At 34.4% G+C, this 22,431-nt stretch overlaps 2 protein-coding genes across 5 annotated transcripts in view; both read left to right on the forward strand.

Annotated features, from left to right (window-relative positions):
• RWDD3 (RWD domain containing 3) overlaps positions 1-22,431 on the forward strand; it is an 835,110-nt gene that overhangs the window by 260,460 nt on the left and 552,219 nt on the right. The gene's annotated exons all lie outside the window — the stretch shown is intronic.
• TLCD4 (TLC domain containing 4) overlaps positions 1-22,431 on the forward strand; it is an 84,300-nt gene that overhangs the window by 25,927 nt on the left and 35,942 nt on the right. The window contains exons 2-6 of the mRNA XM_069063382.1: positions 1,396-1,484; positions 2,169-2,328; positions 12,831-12,920; positions 15,629-15,687; positions 16,714-16,808. Of these exons, the coding sequence (XP_068919483.1) occupies positions 2,180-2,328; positions 12,831-12,920; positions 15,629-15,687; positions 16,714-16,808 (393 nt within the window). The 5' untranslated portion in view covers positions 1,396-1,484; positions 2,169-2,179. The remainder of the gene's footprint in view (positions 1-1,395; positions 1,485-2,168; positions 2,329-12,830; positions 12,921-15,628; positions 15,688-16,713; positions 16,809-22,431) is intronic.

Consider the following 22,431-nt stretch of genomic DNA (forward strand, 5'->3'; position numbering starts at 1 on the left):
AGTATGTACAAAAGAAATCTATTCCAAATATTCTTAATTCCTCCAACAGTATATTAGTGTGCCTATTGTCATACATCCTGTTTACATGTTTCTATTTTTTTGTCATTAATCACCCTCACTGTATTTCAGACTTTTCATAGTGCTACAGCTTGAGCAAATTGAGTTCTTGTGCATATTAATGACACTTTCTAGAGGAGATTCAAATAGAATGGCCACACATAATTTTAAAAAATTATTAATTGTTTGTAAATCTTTTAAAAATATGAAATATGGCATCTAATATAAGGCAGTATTGTGACTTGGAAAAGTTCTTAATGACAGGGTCTTGTCTTCTGTTAGAATAGATAAATTCAAAGTTCCTGCAATAGCTAATGTTACAAGATATCTGCTTTAAAATATCTCCTTAGCAATATGTTTTTTCAAAAGCAAACCAATATGGAACATAATAATAACGGTATACATTTAAATTTAGTAAAAATAAGTTAGTAATAAACTTAATAGATTCTCACTGCTAAGGCTTTTACTACCAGATTTTTAAGAAACAAAGTATAAGAAATGAATAAGGAAAAAATTCATTACAGATACAGGAAAAAAGTTGTGTGGAAAGCAAATTTTCATTATGGTATTCTAGTGGAAGGGGATAAAGTTGTGTTATTGCTGATATATTCTGTGGCCTATTTTCACTGGAGAATGACCTTCAATATATGACTTTAACTTTAATTTTATCTCATTAAACAGTGGGAAATTTATATTGATTAATTTTGTTTTCATCTGGGGTTCAGCTTTCTCAAAGAGAAAACCCTAAAACTATTTTTCTGCTGGGTATCAAACACATACTTTGTTCCATTCTTTGATCTGAATGTTATTAAAGTTTTTAGGAGTTAAATAAATTTAATTTCATATAGAAACACTTTAAATTGTATATGTTTGTATATAATATTCCTTTATCTTCTGATCTAATTTTTATCATCTGAAACAATTTTTGAGAGAAAATTAGATGGGAAAATTTTTAGGCAGAACATTCATATTGCTATAGAGTAAGTTTAAAATTAAGGTACTACTTTGAGCAGAATTAGTAATTTTCTTTTATTTATTTTTTAAGCAATTGGGGTTAAGTAACTTGCTCAAGGTTACATGGCCAGTTATTTTGGGGTGTGGTGCTGAGTACCTGAGCCCAGATTTGATCCCCAAGTCATCCCGACACTGGAGCCAGTGCTCTTACTCGCTGAGCCACCTGGCCGCCCCTAGAATTAGTAATTTTCAAATTAAATATAATTTGTATGTTATATTGCTCTCTTGGGTGTTTAATATGCATTTTATTTTATATTATAACATTTTATTCTGTTAGACATTATTTTTCTTGTTTAAACTCTTTTCTTCTTTTTTGGTTTGCAGCTGTAGGTGAAGGCTAATTTCTATTCCAATGTGGGAGTATGAATTGAGTAGTCAAAAAAGTGCTCAAAGGATAACCGCAGTTGTGGTGGGTAAGTTTTTTTTTTAACTTCTTTTGGAGGGGGGAAGGCAAGGCAATTGGAGTTAAGTGACTTATCCAAGGTCACACAGCTAGTGTGTCAAGTGTCTTAGGCCAGATTTGAACTCAGGTTCTCCTGACTCCAGGGCTGGTGCTCTATTCACTGTGCCACCTAGCTGCCCTGGTGAGTTTTTATAATAGTAGCAATTATAAAAATGAAATTAGATAATTTTTAATGTGGCTATGTTGAAATTGACCCCTAATGCTTTAATTAATGCTAAGAAAATCCCTACTTAAGGGGTGGCTAGGTGGCGCAGTGAGTAAAGTGCTGGCCCCGGAGTCAGGAGGACCTGCATTTGGTTCCAGCCTCAGACACTTAACACCCACACAAAAAAACTAGCTGTGTAACCTTGGGTAAGTTGCTTAACCGCAATTACTCTCCAAAAGGCAAAAAAAAAAAAATATCTCTATTTAAATATTTTTTGAAGATAATTTTTTAAAACTCTTCTAGTATAAATATGCATGTAAGACTTGACAGACATCCCGTAAACATTCAGTAGTTTCTTTATATTTTATTTTTGCAGTAAATTATTTAAAATTATTTCTCAGCATAAAGACATATTCTTGACTTTAAACCTATAAAGTCTAATTCTAGAAACAGTTCATAGAAGTAATTATTTACTGTTTTTCTTAACAGATTGAAGAAACATGGATTCCTACAGCATCAGTGGCATTGTTTTAACCAGTTTTCTCATGTTTCAACTTCTTTTCCATGTTGTAAGTTCTTGGTTTTCAGCACAAGTAACCTCAGGTTTTATCAAACTAAGCACCCAAAAGAAGATCGAATGGAACTCAAGGTAAAACTTCTAAAACTAAGTAATATAGGAGAATACTAAAAGTCACAAATCGCAGAAAACTTGACACCAAACTAGCCATATGATCACTTAAAACTAAAATATTTTGAAATATTATTTTCTTTAGATTTTATTCTATGTGCTTTAAATTGAACTCAACTTATTTTTGATCGGCTTATATTAAACACATTCCACAAAATCAAAAAAAGACTCAGTTAATATTGATGAAAAGGAAGGAGAAAGTAAATTATAGAAATCATGTGAAAAATGTTTTTTTCATTGAAATATGTATAAAATTTTTTTAGTATTCTTTGGTGATTTTTGGTTTAACTACCTCATTTCTTATATAAAATATTATGGTTCTAAAGCATCTCAGCTTATTACAGTGCTTTGTACAGAATAGGTACTCAACTACCTTTTCAAACATTCATTTCTTTGTATCTTCAGTTTTTAGCATGTTATCACTACAGGAGTATTACATACTTTGTATTATTTAAATGAAAGTAATACGATAAAATTATTTCTAAATTAATTTCTTTGAATGTCTGCTGTGTTTATGTAGCATGTGGGTGATATTACATATATCACCTACCTCATAGTTATGAGGAACACACTTTGTAAATCTTAAAGCAACAAGCATTTATTAAACACCTACTGTGTACCAGGTACTGTGCTAAGTACTGGATTAAATGTGTTAGTTATTGTTCAACATATATTTATTAAGATTACCCTGTACAGACCATTGTGTGTGCTTTTGAGGGAAGAAAAGATGAAAATTTTAAGGAAGACAGGTTCTTCTTGCCTTTGTACGTAGAATGCTTTTTCTTCTTACAATAGCCTCCTAAACTTCCAAGGTTTCCTCAAAGCTCAGCTCAGATGCAACGTTCTCCTGGGCATTTCCTGATCCCACCCTCCCTGGTCCCCAGCTGCTGGTGCTTCATCCCTTATACAGTCCTTAAATATATTTTCTTGGATTCTTGTTACATATGCATGAGTTGTCTTTCCCCCTCCTCCCCATAGAGCATAATCTGCTTGAGGACATCAGATGTTGGACTGTTTGGTTTTTGTCTTTCCATATTGAGTGCCAGCACAGTTAATGCTTGGCAAATGGAGCTAATAAAAGCTTGAAGAGTCGTTAAGTTTACAGTCTAGTGAGAGGCAAATACTAGTAAGCATGTATAACCAATACATACTATTACTTAAGTGCATCAGAAAAAAGTAAAGAGCTCTGAGTACTTCAGGTAACTAAGACAACAAGGTAAGGACCAGTCACCCAGCTGCTTCAGTGGAAGGACTGGGAACTCTCTATGCTATTGAAATCACATGTTCAGACCATAAAAGGGGTGTGTGTGTGGGGGGGGGTTGGTGCACGGGGCCTTCCCTTACCACCCCTTCCCACTTAAAAATTATTTATGTTTTTCAGTGTTTGTCTTCTTTTCATTCTCCTCTTTCTTCTTCTTTTTTTTTTAAATATTGCTGTCATATTCTGATGACATCCCTCCTTGCCAGAGGATTTACTCTTCTAACAAATAAGTTCAGTAAAGCAAATTAAATAAATACATTGGCTATGTCTAAAAATGTATGCCTCATTCAGTACTAATAACCTACCACCCCTTTTTGGAGAGGCAAGAAACATGCTTCACCACTGGACTAGCAAAATCAATTAATGATTGGTCACTGCATCGATAAGATTTTCAGTGATTTTTACTCTTTACATATTTGAAGTCATATAAAATAAATTATTCATCAAGCATTTATTAAGTACCTGCTGTGGGCTAGGCACTGAAGATAGTAATATAAAATTGAAACAAACCTTGCCTTCAAGAACATTACATTCCACTGGGATATAGTATTCACACATAAGGACATAAAGGATATGTATAAAATAAATAGGGATGGAGGGATACTAATGAAATTAGAAAGGCTTCTGGAAGAAGTGGGTGTTTGAGCTGATCATAGAAGGGCTAGCACACTACTAACTGGTGGGAATCAGTGAAGGTATCACTGAGTAAATAGGTGATAGGAACTTAAAAAAGAACACTAAGATCCTTAGGGGCAGAGATGAGATGGAATTTCATCCTAAGTTTGAGGAATAGTTCTTGGATGGATGGATGGATATGGTAGCTGGACCATTGATTGCAGGGCAACATTATTCCAATATGGAGGAATGTAGAGTTCATGAAGAGAAATTGAACTACAGCGTTGGTAGATAGATTGGAACTAGAATGTAGAAGGCATTAAATGCCAGACTGATGAATTCATATTTTATTCTAGGGACAGGGAGGAGATGCTAAAGTTTTTTGAACTGGGAATAATATGTTTTCCTAGTTCTGTTTCACCTTTTTCAGTTCACATAGTTCTTCCCAGGTTTTTCTGAATTCCTCATAGTTGTGATTGCATATGGCATAGTATTTAATTTCATTCACATAACCATAATTTGTTAAGCCATTCCAGAATCGATGGGTACCCACTTTCCTTCTAATTTTTTGCTTCTGCAAAATGGGCTACTGTACTTTAGTATCTAAGGGAACTCTCTGTCCTTGACTTAGGGTAGGCACCTGGATGTGGTGCCATGACGTGTATCATTTAGCGACTTTTAAAATTATTATTCCAAATTGTTTCCCAGAATAAGTGGTTTATTTCACATCCCCACAAAGAGTGGGGTTTTTCTAGTTTGTCTCTCTCTTTTCAGTTGTCAATTTGGTCCATCTGATGTGTATAAGGTGAAGTCTCAGAGATGTTTTAATTTTTATTTCTTTTATTACTAATGATTTTGCATAGTCTGTCATATTTTATTGATAGCTCACATTTCTTTTTTGAAAAGACTGCTTCTATCTCTGATATCTTACCTCTATCCCTCCTCTTCTTTTTCAAATATCAAAATTTTTTGATATTTACATGGCACTTTGCAAGCCATTTTTACATACATTATCTCATCTGATGTTCACATAGCATATACATAGGTATTATAATCCCCATTTTGTGATGAGGAAACCAAGATCTCAGAGAAGTTAAGTAATTTGTTTATAGTCACAGCTAGTAAAGAATATTCAGACCAAGGCCTCACCTGACTCTAAGTCCAGTATTCTTTATACTTAGGGCATGCCACCCCAAAATGGAGTTTTCATAGGGACAAAGTGAAGAATTGAGCAAAAAATGGAAAAATACCTGGGACAGGAGGTAGAAAGTAGAATCACATTCCTATAGTCTATATCCCAATGTAGATTGACAGATTTAATGATTTCTGGGCATTCTGTGTATTAGTTAACTAATATTACATAACTTAAAGCAAGGTAAAAGCAGCAGTCACTAGCCAGTCACTAGTTACCACTGTATAAATGAAAAACAGGCTTGCCAAGAAATCTCAAAGGAGAAGCTGTCTCTATAACCATGGTGGGGCATGTTATAGAGTTGGGGGTGACTCCTACCTCCTGAAACCCACAGGATTTGCCCTTTCCCTATCGCAGCAATTTTCCTACTAACTTGGAGAGAATAAATTAACATAACGCAAACTGCTGCTTCCTCACAATCTGATACTGCCTAAAAATCTGTGACCCCTGGATGGTTTGAGTCACTTAGGAAGGCATATAAAAATCCCCACCAGAAAACATTAATTTGAGTGGTTATAATTGCAATTGAGTCATTAAGCTTAATTGTTGCTCTTACATAAAAGATAAGAATTTATAGGTGTTATTTGCCACAATATTATAATTTATTTCTTCTTCCTTTATTCACTTAGTTCCAGCATTAACCAGATGGACACACTTAGCATGGAGAATCCTGCTGTGCTGAATTACTTATGATTTATTTTTTTATTTTCTGGTCCACTAATTAAGCTGCTGCTTTTGCCTTGTTTTAGATTATGTAATTTTAGTTGTTAACAGACTACCTAAAAATGATTAAATCTCCAACTTCTAAACTACTATTCTAATATGATTATTAATTTCTTAGAAAAAATTTTACAAACATATGCTAAATAAAGTTAAAAAGTGAAAAACATATTTTATGCTAGTGTGTATTTAATACCATTCCTTCTAAACAAAAGGGCATTTGAATTACGTGTGCCAGGACTTAATTTTGCTTGTAAAGTGACCTGTGGCACTTCACAGAAATGTTTCTGAAGTATCTGAAATGATAAATTAGGAATTATATTTCAGGATACACTTTATAATACAGAATAAATGATTTAGTAAACAATATTTGCTACCATTGTTCACTGGGATATAGGATCTGTTATCGACAAACCTGGAAATTATGATATAATTAATTGATTGGTACAATTTGACTAGGCACACAGATATTGTTTTATTTGTTTTACATTCCTAAGCATATTACTTCTAATTAATTTTATCTTGTTTTTTTCCTTACCATTTCACTATGTTAAAATTACTTTGTATTATTTTTTCAATTTATTTATTTATTTTTAGTTTTCAACATTCATTTCCACAAGATTTTGAGTTACAAATTTTTTGCCCTGTCTCTCCCTTACCCCCCGCCCCAAAAGAGCGAGCCTACTGAATACCCCTTCCCGCAATCAGTTCTCTCATATATCCTCCCCCCCCCCCAACTTTCTAGTAGGGCAAGATGGATTTCTATACCCCAGTGCCTGTATATCTTATTTCCCAGTTGCATGTAACATGCATTAATATTTGTTTTTTGAAAGTTTGAGTTCCAGAGTCTTTCCCTTCTTCCCTCCTTACTGGGAAAACAAGCAGTTCAACATAGGTTGTACATGTGTAGTTAAGCAAAACATTTCCATAGTAGTTATATTGTGAAAGACTAACTATATTTCCCTCCATCCTATCCAGCCCCCTACTTATTCTATTTTCTACTTTGACCCTGTCCCTTTTCAAAAGTGTTTGCTTCTAACAACCCTCTCCCCCAATCTGCCCTCCCTTCTACCACCCCCCATTATCCCCTTCCCCCCTGTTTTCCTGTAGGGTAAGATACCCAATTGAATGTGTATGTTATTCCCTCCTTAAGCCAAATTCATTGAGAGTAAGGTTGACCCTTTCCCTTTCACCTTCCTGCTCTTCCCCTCCTTTGTAACAGTATTCTCTTGCCTCTTTTATATGAGATAATTTACTCTAATCTATCTCTCCCTTTCTCCTTCTCCCAATATATTCCTCTCACCTCTTAATTTTATTTTTAAGATATCATCCCTTCATATTAAACCCATCCTGTGCCATTTGTCTATGTATACATGTACACACATATGCACACTCACATATATATTTATACACACACACACCCTGCTATACATACATATGTGTATATACATACATACTTGTATGTATGTATACACATATATATATTCCCTTCAACTATCCTCATATTTAGAAAAGTCTCATGAGTTACATTTATCATTTTTCCATGTAGGAATGTAAATAATTCAACTTTAATAAGTTGCTTCTGATTTCTTTTTCTTATTTACCTTCTCATGCTTCTCTTGCTTCTTATGATTGAAAGTCAGATTTTCTGTTCGGCTCTGGTTTTTTCATCAAGAATTCTTGAAAGTCCTTTATTTCATTGAATGACCATATTTTCTCCTGGAGTATTATACTCAGTTTTGGTGGGTAGGTGATTCTTGGTTTTAATCCTAGCTCCTTTGACTTCCATAATGTCATATTCCAAGCCCTTTGATCAACCCTTAATGTAGAAGCTGCTAGATCTTGTGTTATCCTGATTGTGTTTCCACAGTAGTAAAATTGTTCCTTCCTGGCTGGTTGTAATATTTGCTCCTTGACCTAGGAACTCTGGTATTTGGCTATGATATTCCTAGGAGTTTTCTTTTTGGGATCTTTTTCAAGAGGTGATTGATGAATTCTTTCAATTTCAATTTTGCCCTCTGGTTCTAGAGTATCAGGTCAGTTTTCCATGAGAATTTCTTGAAGGATGATTTCTAGGTTCTTTTTTTGATCATGGCTTTCAGGTAGTCCAATAATTTTTAAATTATCTCTCCTGGATCTATTTTCCAGGTCAGTGGTTTTTCCAATGAGATATTTCACATTGCCTTCTATTTTTTCATTTGTTTCAATCTGTTTAATAGTATCTTGATTTCTCATAAAGTCACTAGCTTCCATTTGTTCCAGTCTAATTTTGAGGGAACGATTGTCTTCAGTGAGCTTTTGAGATTCTTTTTCCATCTGGCAAATTCAGCTTTTTAAGGCATTTTTCTCCTCATTGCCTTTTTGGGCCTTTTTTTTGCCATTTGAGAATCTACTTTTTAAGGTGTTGTTTTCTTTAGAATTTTTTTTGGGTTTCCTTTAGCAGGCTGTTGACTTGCTTTTCATAATTTTCTTGCATCATTCTCATTTCTCTTCCCAATTTTTCCTCCACTTCTCTTACTTGATTTTCAAAATCCTTCTTGAGTTCCTCCATGGCCTATGACCAGTTCATATTTTTCTTGGAAACTTTTGATGTAGGAGTTCTGACTTCATTGTCCTCCTCCAGTTCCATGCTTTGGTCCTTTTAGTCCGCAGAAAAGGATTGTATGGGCTGATTGTGCTTCCTCATCTTGCCAGTTACTTGACTTTTGAACTCTTTGCCACACTAGAACTCTGTTTACATAATGGAGAGAGCTTTATCCCAAATTTCTGGGGTTTTTGCAGCTGCTGGAGCTATTAGTTGGGTGCCCTCTCTACAGCCCCCAGAAGCTCTGGCACACTGGCCACACACCACAGGGCCACCACGCAAGACTGCGATCCAGATCCAAGCAGGTCAAAGCAAGAATGATTACCCTCTGAATGGTTTCTTGGTCCCCCTACAATCTGCAGGCCAGGAGCTCTGAAAGCAGCTATGTAGCACACTGTGCCTCCCGCCACTTCTCACCCCGGGGGCCAGGGGCCGGATTGTGCTGTTCCTTCACCTTTACAACAGAGTTCCTGACTGACCTTTTATTTTCTCTTTGGCATTTATGGGTTGAGGAGTCTGGAAACCACCACTGCTGCTGATGATTTACTCTCCTGAAGTCTGCTCTGGCCAGTCTGGGTGCTGTTAAGGAAACACAGCTCACTGGGGACTGCACTCAGCTCCCAGCATACTGCAGTAGACCTTTTCTATCAGCCTGCCAGGCTGCCATCAGTGGGAGATTTGTTTCTCTGTACCTTTGTTGGTTCTGTAGCTTTAGAATTTTTTTTAGAGTAATTTTTTTTACAGGTATTGGAAATGATTGAAGCCGGAGCTCATGCCAAGTTTGTGCTTTTTACTCTGCCATCTTGGCTCTGCCTCCTACTGTCTTTTTTATAAGTTCACTTGGTCGTTACTTTGTATTCTTTTTCTTGTTTGGAGGTATTTACAGCTCTACCCAATTTAAGATAAATCTGTATATACCATAGTAGAATTAGACTGATTGAGGGTGTTACTATATCCAATCAGTGAGATACATACAGGTAGTTTTCTAAGTAATTTGGCTGACTGCTTTTGGACTTTTTTAGTTGTATATGCAAATAGTGGTTGGTTAGTCAACAATCTCAAGTGCTGAGTATTTCCCAGTTTTTGTGCTAAGTGATAGACATAGAAAGGCAAAAACACTGTTTCTCTCTTAGGGAGTTCACATTCTAACTGAGGAAACAACATGCAAATGACCTTTATATACAAACTACTTATACTGTAGATGAAAATTAATCTCAGAGGGAAGGTAATGATGTGTTCAACCCAACAGAATTTTGGTCAGTGTCATTCTGACATGGTACATCCAGATTTATCTTTACTGTTACCTCCAAGTCATGGACAAGTATCTGAAGACCAGATTAGAGAGATCAGAAGGGATAAATCAACCCCAGAAGTCATTCTGCCAATAAATGAGTAGTCAAAACATAATAACAAAAAATTCTCAAAAGGACTGCAAACTATGAACAACCATATGATAGAATACTACAAATCCCTAATACTAAGAGAAATGCAAATCAAAACAACCCTGAAGCCTCACCTAACAACCAGAAAATTGGAAAAAATGAAAAAAGATGGGAATAGCTAATGTTGAAAGGGTTGTGGAAAGGCTCACTAACGGATTGCTGCTGAGGCTGTGAATTAGTACAACTTTTTGGAAAGCAGTTTGGAATTATGACAATGAAATGATTAAATGTTCATAGCCTTTGGCCCAGAGATCCTACTGTCTCCATATACAGCAAACATATTTATAGCAGCATTTTGTTTGTGTGTGTGTGGTAAGAAAGACCTGAAAGCAAAGCAGCTGACCTTCAGTTAGGGAATGAGTAAACAAATTGTAGTATATGAAGGTACCACTTACTGTGCTGTAAGAAATGACAAATATGTTGAATACAAAGGTGCGTGGAAAGATTTAAATGAAATAATGGAAAGTGAAGTAAGCAAAGCCAACCCCCCCCCCAAAAAAAAACAAAAACAAACCATGTTACACACGACTACAACAATAGAAGTGGAAGGAACAGCCACTAGAAAATTTAAAAAAAAAATGAATGTTGAAGAATTACAAAGAAAAGATTGACCTCAAACAAGAACTAGGAGAAGATATCTCTTCCTTATCCCCAGCCTTTGCAAAAGTGAGGGCGTCTACAAGTATGCAACATTGCATGTATTGTCAGTTTTTTTCAATGTATTGATCAATTTTGTTGAAATTTTTTTTATTTCCTCTTTTTTCTTTTCTAAAAGAGATAACCTTTTTGAGAGGAGAATGGGGAAGGATTTTGGGGGAAATTTTGGCAATCTAAAAATAAAAAAAATCAATATGCCTTTTTGTATGGGGGGGTGTGGTGTAAAATGTGGGTTAATTATTTATGTTGTGAAAGGACATTTTACTTTACAGAAGGATTCACTGCAGTGAATCCTTTAAATAGTGAGGACCGTGATAGTATTTAAAATTCTCTTTGACTTTGATTTACACTCCCCTTTTTAGGAACACTTATTTTGATCATATAAACTCCCAGGTTTGTCTTACTATGAGGTTATTTTGTAATATTTAATGGCATATTGATGATTAATTTTAATTATTTTAAAGGGATGCTATTTAATATTACTAAAGAGAAAAGTACTTTGGGCTTGAGAAAACTCAAAATAATACTCTTACCCTTTAACCTTTTTTATTTCTTTATTTCTGTAAAGTTTTCAAAGCTTGTGAACTATTTTGTTTTAATTTTGAATTCAATATGACAGTTTATATAAGATATATAAGATAAGATATATAGATATATAAGATATATAGATAAATATGATTTTATATATACACATTAAACTTTAATTGTATAGGAAGATATAAATTACAAACAAATTACACACATAAGTAAATAGTGTGTATATACATGTGTACAAATACACATGCATACAAATATATACATAAAATCAAGTTTATATGATTTGGCTCATTTTGTTAATATTAGTCAGATATAATTTACTAGAATCTTTTTTACATTTCTGCTGAGAAAAGAAATAATGCAGTTCCTGGAAAGGACATATTAGGTGCTTATTAAATGTTGGTTGAGTTTGAATTGAACTTTCCTCAAAACTTTAGACCTTCTTTATACACAAAAATAAGTCTTAATTAGTTGATATCTCTAGTTTGCTTTTATGTATTTCTTTTCAAATCTGATTCTTTAATAGACCAGACTTAGGAAAATAACATATCCTAAATGTGATTAGGTTCCTTAGTGTGTCCTGACAAAGATCACTTTTCAGATTGCATTTTCATACCAGTTTGCAGCATCTGATAACAATGTGAGTAGGAATGAGAAGACCTGGGTTCTGCTATTAACACTTATGCTTACTAACCTCCATGTGATAGTGGGCAAGTCACTTAACCTCTCTTGATCCTTAATTTTCTCCTCCATAAAGTAGAGATAATGGTATATATGTCTTTTACTATTTCGAAAATTAAACAAGATGCCCCTAAAAGTAGTTTAAACCCTGACATGGAGTTACAAAGGGACATGAACATGCACGTGTTGTGCAGAATGAGAGAGCATGGATGGTTGGCAGTCTGCATCTTTAGAGGTAGTACCCATATTGATTAAATCATAAATCTATTGAAGTATTTGAGCAAAACTACCCTGAAGAATGATTGCAGCTGACCATATGTGTTATAAGACTTGTGAGCAAAAATATCCCAGAACTAAAGAGAGAGTTGTGTTTGGTATTGGCAGTGTCTAGAGATTATTTGAAAATTGTAGTTTTATGCTATAATCTTCAGAATAATAATAATAGCAAAAATTTATATAGTACTTGGTTTAGAAAACGTTCAGATTACATTATATCATTCCTCACACCAGCCTAGTGAGGTGAATACAGCAGATATTATTATCTTCCTTTTACAGATGAAGAAAATACATCTCAAAAGAATTTAACTGATTTGCCCATGATCACAGGCAGGGTTTGAACTCGGGTCTCTACTGATTACATGTACAGGGCTATTACCATTCCATTCATTTCTTAGATTTCCCATAATAATTCCTTTAGAAAATTTCATATGCCTAAATGAGATAAGGATGCATTTCAGTCTGAATGATATTGAATATGTTTTTTTCTTGTTTCAGGATTGTGTCCACATTCCATTCCTTGCTGGTTGGTTCTTTATGCCTATATATTTTATTTTTTGATGAAGCTACTATAGCTGATCCCCTTTGGTAAGATATTTCCCCAAATGGTTTGGTTTCACTTATGCTTTTGAAAGGAATGTTTCTTTTTAAGATTATTTCTCATTTACTTTGAAAATATAAAGGGTTTCTGTTTATATATAAGAGTTTATGGTTCAGTTGTGTTAGAGAATATTTCTAACTAGAACAAGATAGTTTAGTTGAAAAGTTTCTCATTGTGGTTCACTCATTTCACTTGTTTCCAACTCTTCATGACCCCATTTGGGGTTTTCTTGTCAAAGATACTGGAGTGGTTTGCCATTGCCTTCTCTACCGTATTTTACAAATGAGGAAACTGAAACAGATAGGGGTAAGACCTTAGTTCATGTCTCACTTTTTACCTTCCTTACTTGCCCAGGGTCACCCAGCTGTAAGTGTGTGAGGGCAGATTTGAACTCAGATCTTTCTGACTTCAGGCCTGGGGCTCTATCCACTCAACCCCCTCTACTTTGACTCAATCATTAATTTAATTTTTGCCTTATTGTCTGACATTAGAGTAAAAAATTTGCACTCCCTAACTTTAATAGGGAATAGGAACTAGAACTGTGATTTCATTGGTATAAGGTACTTCATATAGGAAGAGGAAACTCCCTTTCCTAATGCAGTTTGTTACCTTATTAGCATGAATAGTCTTTAAGAGTTGCCCAGAGTACTTAGAGGTTAAGTGACTTGTTTAGTGTCACTTATTTGGTGGGTTTTAGAAGTGAGACATGAACTAAGGTCTTCCTGATTGCAAGATTCAGTATTCTAGCCACTATTCAGAAACTTGAACTTGAATAAAATTCTAACTGTAATATGATCAAAAGTAGCAAGATTTCCATTGGGTTACCACTTTGGAAACTAGTAAATAATATTCTAGTAATGAGGGTATTGCAATGGATAGACTGATAAATTTTTCCTTGGGTTCAGATTTTGCCTTTGGCACTTATTACACCTGTGCCCCTAGGCAAGTCCACTTAACCTCTCTGTGCTTGAGGCAATTTCCTCACAATTATCTCCTAAGTTATTGGTGTGACTCCATGGCCAGAGTTCTTACTCCATGAATTTCTAACACCAACAAAAATCACTGATCCTTCACACCAGTAAGAAACATAGGCCGAAATTTTGTTTCTATTTGTGAATGATTTGATTTAATTCAGTAATACTGAAAAGCTTGTGTTACCTTAGGAGCATTACATTACAGAAATAAGACACCTGGGTTCTAGTTCCCTTTCCAGCTTTCCAGCTATATGGTCTTAAAATACCTTAGACATAATAGTACTTCATCTACCTCAAAGCAAGGGGACTAGATTATTTTTTTTATTATTTCATGATTATTTCTTACAGTTCTGGGATTTTGATTCTTACTTTTTTTTTTTTAGCATAAAAAGCATTTGTAATTTAAAATCCCATTTAGTTGCTTAACCCTCTGTGCCTCAGTTTCCTTGTCTGTGAAATGAACTGGAGAAGGAAATGGCAAGCCACTCCAGTATTTTTGCCAAGAAAATCCCAGATGGGTCATGAAGAATTGGACATGACTGAAAAACAAAATTAGTAAAATGGACTAGCTAGAAGTGACATTTTTGGTTAATTTGTACCATACAGTAGTCATTACACACATTGTCGGACTGTATTACCGTACTTAGTCCTATGTTGACTACATAATTATAGATACTTGATATTTATTTATTTGATATAATTAGCAGAAGGAGTGAATGCTATGACATTCTTATAAACCTAGTAAAGTATTTGCTACACTGGGTTCCTAGCTATTCTTTGTAGCTCAGAATACTCACTACTACTCTTTAATTTCTACTGCTGTTGCTATTCTAGGGATTTGGGTTTGGAACAGGGATGAATCCAAGTACTTATAGCTTTCCTGGTGTTGTGTGTGTTTTGAGAGGGATATAAAAGGAGAGCTATATTCCCAATTTAGAAGAATTGACTGAGATTAAATTTTCCCCAGTGCCCCTCAGTGGAGCAGGGCAGGTAGATGGCACAATACACATAGTTTTGAGCCTGGAATCAGGAAGACAAGCGTTTTAATCCGGCCTCATACCCTTAATACTCTGACCCTGAGCAAGTCACTTGACCTTGATCTGCCTTAGTTTCCTTATCTGTAAAATGAGGATAAAAATAGCACCTACACCTCAGGGTTATTGTGAGGATAAAAAGAGATAATATTTATAAAGTGCTTACAAACTTGGAAGCACCATATAAATTTAATTATCATCATCATTCTTTATCACTATCAACCTAGTTTGGATCCTGCAGAACTAATCATTTGTCCTAAAAGAAACTTTGGAAACTTGGCTTAGGCCTGTAAGAAGCTCCCCATTGAAAGTATGTCCCAAAGCATATTTCTCAGTTAAATTTCATTTTTTGTATTAATTCAAAGGATTCTCAAGTTGTCAGAAGGGATTGTATCTGAGACCTCCTGTGGACAATGAATTCCTTCTAGAATTTACATTTTGACTGGAATATCCTAAAACCTTTCAAGTGACATTTCAGGAATTGTGTCATGGCAAACTTTTAGAGTACCAATATGATTTACATACAAAACAGTTGTTTGCCAAATAAGGATATAACAAATTTTCAAAATATTTAAACCATGGAAACAAAAACAAATGTGCTGGGAAGTTCTCTTAGAAAAAATTGTACCAAAAAATCCCTAAGTTGGGTGGTAAAGACTAAAACTTTATTTTCATGTTTATTCACAGGGGTGAGCCTTCACTTGTTCAAGTGAATCTTGCCATTGTTTCAGGCTACCTCCTCTCTGGTAATTATGTGATATAGTTAAATGGTGATTATGAGTAATAAATAAAAAGTTATTTTGATTTGTATATCTCTAACTGTGCTATGAAGAAATAGAGCCATCTTTTGGTTCCTTTATGTCAGCCATGCCTTTTAAGAAATGTGCCCCTTTTAAAAAATTTACCCTTTGATTATGTGTGTGAAACCTTTCCCTCTTTGCCTTAGGGCTAAATGATTTATCCTATTCTTCAAAAGGAGGTTATGAAGGAGAAATGCATCCTAGAACAGATGAGCTACATGTCAAAGAACAGGGATCTGATCCCTTTGATTTTCGGTATTGTTGATATCCCTTTTGTAGGTCTTCATACTAGCTAGCCACTCTTTTCTGCATTTGCAGATTTAATGTGCTTTTTGTGATATCAGTTATTTTAAAAAATTACTTGAATTATTTTCCCCTCTCTTTTAAAACGGATTATTGAAAACTCTTAAGTTTCTGAACCTAAATCCCTTATGTCAGAAAATGTTCAGAGAGAGATTTTAGGGTATTTTCACTTCTTCACTGTATTTCTGTTTTATAATTAAATCTTTTGATAATAATTGTGCTAGAAAAGAAATACTCTAATGTTCTTTACATAACTTTCTTCTTTGATGACTTTAGGTCACGAATTCAAATTTCTTGAATTTAAATGAAAGATCGAATATTATAAAGCTTTTTCCACTTAATTCTATACCTCTTAGTCGGATGGGCTGTACGTCCTGCTTAGAATAGGGTAGCAACTCTGTGTAGCCATTCGATTCACTTGCTTCTAGGTGGAGATAAGTTCTGAATCCTTAAAGTGAAGGCATTCTCCTTCTCTGTGACTGTTCTAATTCCATATTTTGTGCTGTCTCCCAGCATCTAATAATTCTGTTGTTTTAATTTGACATCTGCTGCTGACATATTTGAAGTATCCAGCACAGGTAGCAATTAATTTTAAGTAAGTCTGAAGTGGTGCAAGTTTTCTACGTATCTGATCCCTCACTTTGGTCATTTTTTTTTCCTTTTTTGCAGATATGCTTCTTATCCTTTTTTACTGGAAGGTGATTGGTGATAAGTTTTTTATCATTCACCATTCAGCAGCTTTATATGCATACTACTTTGTACTGGTGAGTGTCATATGTTACAATAATGTAACAAGCAGACTTTTCTTTTTTAATTTTATTTTCTACCATACACTTTCATAAAACCTTAAATGAAGGAATGTTAGCAGCTGTTAACATGAGGTTTGTTTTATAAGTAACAGAAATGCATATGAGAAAAGCTCTTGGTATTTTTATTTTTAGTTATCACTAGCATAAGATACCATAGTGGCTTAAATTTCTGCTTCAGCAGAAAATTCTTCACCTTTTTGGTGATAGGCCCAGAGTGGGAATTACATTTTATTATTTTATATTTAGTGTTAAATTTTCAGTAACTAATACTGAATTAAATTTTATAATTTCTATAGCATTGTACATGACAGGAATTCTACTGATGTATCAAAAATGAGATTGTAATTTATATAAGAGATGTAGAGCTGAAAGGAATCTCAGAATCCATCCAGTCCACTCCCCTCTTCTTACAGATTAGAAAACCAGTGGCCCAAGAATGTTAAATTTTATCTCTGGGATCACAAGTGTAATAAGTATCAAAGGTGGGATTTGTGTCTAGGTCCTCTGACTTCAGATAATTTCTTCAGTAATGTGTCTATGCAAATCACCCATCTGAAGTAGCTTTAATTAATGCAAATATTGATAGCAATAAAATATAGTTTTAAGTAGATATAAATATGCCCACTTATAGCTACAAAAAGGCATTACACATCATCTGCTTTTCCCTGGAGCAGTGTGAATGTAAATAGAAGATATAGTTGCTGTAGGGTTTTATATCTTTTGTCTTCCTATGATTAATATATTAGGTAGTTATAAAATAAGAGATCCTCCTGATACATTGACATTGCTTTTCGGAAGACGAAGTAAAAGGACAGTTTTTGATGCTATATAACTTCAAGGTTTTTGTTACTTCAAAAAAAGTGCAATTCTCTTTCTTATGACCTGAGTTATTTGATATATTGCTACTTTATACTGATCAACACTTATTGATAAAATCCATTCAGAACAAAGTCTATTGTAGTTGTTATCAGTGTAACTAATAAAAATACAGGCACACTATTTGGAAAGACTGAATGCCTGTATGTGTGTAATATCAGGTAACAATTTAAGGGAAAATATATTTTCTGAACACAAATCACTATTAACAAATATGCTATGAAAATAGTATGACCTGATGAAAAAAGTGTTTTGCTTTTTATTGTTAATTCATATCAATATCTTATGAATACACTGGTCACTCTTGCAAATCACAGGCTTGCTAAATACTGACTTTGTGTGGACTGGCATGTTGAATGTTATGTTTGTGGAATGGGTACTGATTCTCATTGAACCTTATTCTTTTGGCTTTTTTTTTGTTAAACTAAAATAAGTGCATGTTAGAGTCTGGTTTTCAATTAGCTTATTTTTCTCATTAAATAATATTGATGAATAAAAATCAGCTTTAATTCTAAAGGTGATGGATTAGTGTGTTGGTATACTAAAGTTCTATCTCATTGATTTAATATAGCATATACTAATAAAAGTGAATCTGTTCTTATGAAACCCAAAAGGGAAACATTTTAGATTATTAAAATTTCAAATATTTGATAACTCTTGGACTTTAAAATATAACAAAAGTACATGCTATATGTCAAGACCCACATGTGGAGTTTCAAGATGGAATAATTATTTTGTATAATATTACTTTTATGCTTGTATTTCTATATCATAATGTAGGTCTTCACAAAGCTGGTGCTTTGATTCATATCTTTATTTCTTCTTAATACTGGTCTAATTTCCATTTTAAGAAAATAATCTGGGGTGTCTAGGTGGTGCAGTGAATAGAGACCACCAACTCTGGAGTCAGGAGGACCTGAATTCAAATTTGGCCTCAGACACTTAACATTTACTAGCTGTGTGACCTTGGGCAAATCACTCAACCCCGATTGCCCTGCCCTTCCTCCTCAAAAAAAAAAAAAATCTTTTTTGTACCTTGCAGTGTTTATGATTAAGGTTTTTACCATAAGTTGTCTTTCTGAAATAATGTTTCTTTTATAGCTAATTTAGAATTTCACCTTCAAGAAGCAAAGAATAAAAGCAAGGTAGTAGTTGACCCTAATTTGCTTCCAATAAAGAGAATTTTTTTTCTATGTTACCAATCTTCAATATTGCTTGGATCCAAAATGGAAACATAATGTAAGAAGGGAAAGCAAAGTTTTCCAAGAAATGAATATATAAACATTCCTACATAAAAATAAATTTCATATAATATTTTTTTAGCTGTCCTTTAGTTTGGGGAGTTAAGAGGTTTTTTTTTTCAAAGTATTGCTTATTGCCTTCAATTAAGGTCTTAAAAATCAAGGATAGGAATTTTTCCCCCATCCATCAAATTTAGTTCAAACGCCATCCTCTCCCACTAATATTGACCTGAATAGGGGGAGCATAATGATTTATAGCTTCTTTTTTTTGTGTGCTCTCCTCAGATAATAAAATGCTACAATTCTCTGATGATTCAACAATTCCGCCTTTTGATAGCTTATCAAAGTAGAACTTTGTAGGTTGCCCTGTTTTCATGGAGGGAAATTAATCCATTTATGTTAGGTATTTAAAATATATATGCATCTCCAGTGTTGTGAATAAAGTCTAACTTTTTGACACAGTATCTTGAGTAAGTGCAGAACTCAGAGGGCAATTGGGGTTGAGTGACTTACCCAAGGTCACACAGCTAGTAAGTTTGTCAAGTGGCTAAGTAAGGCTGGATTTGAACTTAGGTCCTCCTGCCTCCAGGGCTGGTGCTCTATTCACTGCTCCACCTAGCCACCCCTGAACTCAGATATCTTTGGTAGCTTTTAAATTTTCTTTTGTGGGGATAATAGTAATAATGGTAATTATTATTATTAATTTTTATTAGCACATTACAGTTTGTAGAGCACTTTGCCTACATTATCTCATTTGATCCTCACAAGCCCCCCTATGAGATAGCACTATAAATATTATTATCCTTCATATTTTCATATGAGGAAACTAATATTCCAAATGGCTAAATGCCATGTCCATGCCCATGCAGCTAGTGCTGGCTAAGATCAGACCTGGACTCTTCCTGCCTCCCACTCCAGCACCCTGCTCCTGATGTTGTCTTGCTGGTGTTCCTCATTGATCATTCTGTTCTACTTTCTTATGAGGTATAACTTTGGCCACACCTATGGCTGCAGTGTGTTTTGATGGTTTCATACTTCAGGACCCTCCTCCGGTTCCCCCAGCCCATGTTTTAATGACTCATTCTCTAGCAAGGTGAATTTAGGTTTTTCTTTACATCATAAAACTGCTTTTTGGGGTCTGTCCTCATTGATCATATCTGCTTGATAAGCCCATGTAAATGATACCATAATTGAAAAATGAAGCTCCTAGGTAGTTCCTGCTGTACCTTGGGATTTTAACTCATATATCTGAAAACTAAGGTACTGGTAGCATAATAATTTTTGTTTATAATTAATCACCATTTATAATAGTTTTCTTAAGAGAAAATTTGTTTGGCATTCTCACTTGAGACACTCAGAACAGTACCTCTGGCAGTGATTTCCCCATCTCTCCTCTTGGACTGCTAAGCAGTCAAATTGAAGACTTGTCCCCACATGGTTATGTTTGTTCCTGCAGCTGGGGCGAAATGAGGCATGGATCATAGGCTGGGAAGATGTCTTAGCAAGACAATCTGAGGAGGAAGTGTTTGGGAAGAGATGAGGGAGATTGATTTCTCTTTGCTCATCCATTTGTTCCCTCCCCCCATAATTAATGACCATCTTTCAACAGTATCTCTTTTTTTGTCCTCTTTCTGTTCTTTAATCCCTTTCTCTTTTCCCAGCCCTTCCCTTGACCATAAAATAAAAGTTTTAGAGCCTTGGGAATAGAGTGACAAGGTAAAGGGATATTGGCAGAAAGAAGTAAAAAGGGTTTTTCAGGCTCTAAAATGTTTTTTTCTTTCCTTTCTTCCTCCTTATGTCCAGGGAAAAGAGCAAAGTCTCCATTGCCCTAATGGGATGAGGGAATATTATTTTGTTAGCCCAGATTAGATGGTTGTAGGAGGTTGGGGTATGTAAAAGCTATAAACTCATCTGTCCAATGTTGGGAACTACTTGTAGTTCCTTTATAGTGTTTGCCAAAATAAAAGATTAAAAAAATCTAAACTATTTTATCATTGTATCAGAGTATATCCAGTATTAATACTTTCTTTGTTCTAATAACTTTTTTCTATTACTTTTATTTCTGTTTTAAAGCCTGAGCCACTGCCTTCCTGTTCCTAATAACATGGTACTTATATACACCTGAAAATACTTTATTTGTTTTGTCACAGGGTTCATGGTTTCTTTTTTGTTAGCAACCTATCTACATGTGCTCCTTTAATCCGTTAAAACTCTACATTTTGTAGTGCAGGCAATTGAAAGTAAGTCTTTGATGTGTGTGGTTGTATGTATAAGGAACTAAATCAAGCCTGTGTTCTCAATGAACATTTCATTTTCCTGGTGCTCTGTTTGCTAAGCAAAAATATCTCAATTCTCTCAGGTTTCTTACAGCTCTAGAAGAACAGTAAAGTATCTACAGGATAGATATATATGGCCTTCTAGGTCCGAAGGTGGGGCCTTTTGACTAAGTCCAAGTTTTACAGAACAAATCCTCTTATTAAGCAGATTTGTTCTGTGAAGTTTGGATTTAATCAAAGGGCCACACTTGAAGGACCTAGAGGACCACATGTGGGCTCAAGGTTTCAGGTTCCCCACCCCTGAATGCATTCTATCTTAAAACCCACCTTGATTATGACACTAGTTATAAAGTGAAATTTGGTATAGGACATATATATCTTGGATGTTGTCTGAAGAGGTTTACCTACTCTAGTCCAAGTGTTGTATGGTTACTCAGGCTATAACTATTTCTTTGATTGAAACAACAAAATAAAGCCATGGTGTGAAAAACTGACTTAGAAAAAAAGAGAATTACTAACTTTTTTTTTTTTACACTTTTTTCCTCAATACCTAGTAGGGAATCTATCAGGCTGAGAGTTAAGGCTAAGATGGTTTTCTGTAAATTTAATGAATTTCTTCTTACCTTTCTGGGTTTAGTGAATTAATGAAGTATTTTAATAGGGATCAGATATACAGTAGTTAACAGGAGTAAGTAATTGTAAGCAGGAGGAATCAGTTAAGTATTTGTTTTACTTTTTCATACCTAGAATTTTATTTCTGGGAAGGAACTTTAAATATCTCTTCCACCACCCTCATTGTACAGATGAAGAAGTTTGATGCCTATGGAAATTAAATGCCTTCTTCAGAATCATAACGCTCAGTAGTGCAGAGCTGGGATTAGAACCTGCTGTAACTATCAGCTCCTTGCTCTTTATGCTTAGGTCAAGTTACTTCTATTATCATTGGCATTAAAACAAGATTTATTTTGAATTAAACATCAGTGATGGTAATTAGGTTACTTCTACTCTCTTATAACTTTAGTTGTTTTTATTAAAAAGTCAAGAAAATTTTAAAACATTAAATATTTTATTGAAATTTAAATAAAGGGGAAATCTAGACACACTAGTGAAATCTTGCTGTTATAATTTCATGAGAACATACATAGTTTCATGAAAATGTGAATCTACTTAGTAGATAAATGTTAT

Source organism: Petaurus breviceps, unplaced genomic scaffold (assembly GCF_028583685.1).
Source record: "Petaurus breviceps papuanus isolate PSGF00001 unplaced genomic scaffold, PetGlider_PUasm1.0 90564, whole genome shotgun sequence".
Classification (NCBI taxonomy): Eukaryota; Metazoa; Chordata; class Mammalia; order Diprotodontia; family Petauridae; genus Petaurus; species Petaurus breviceps.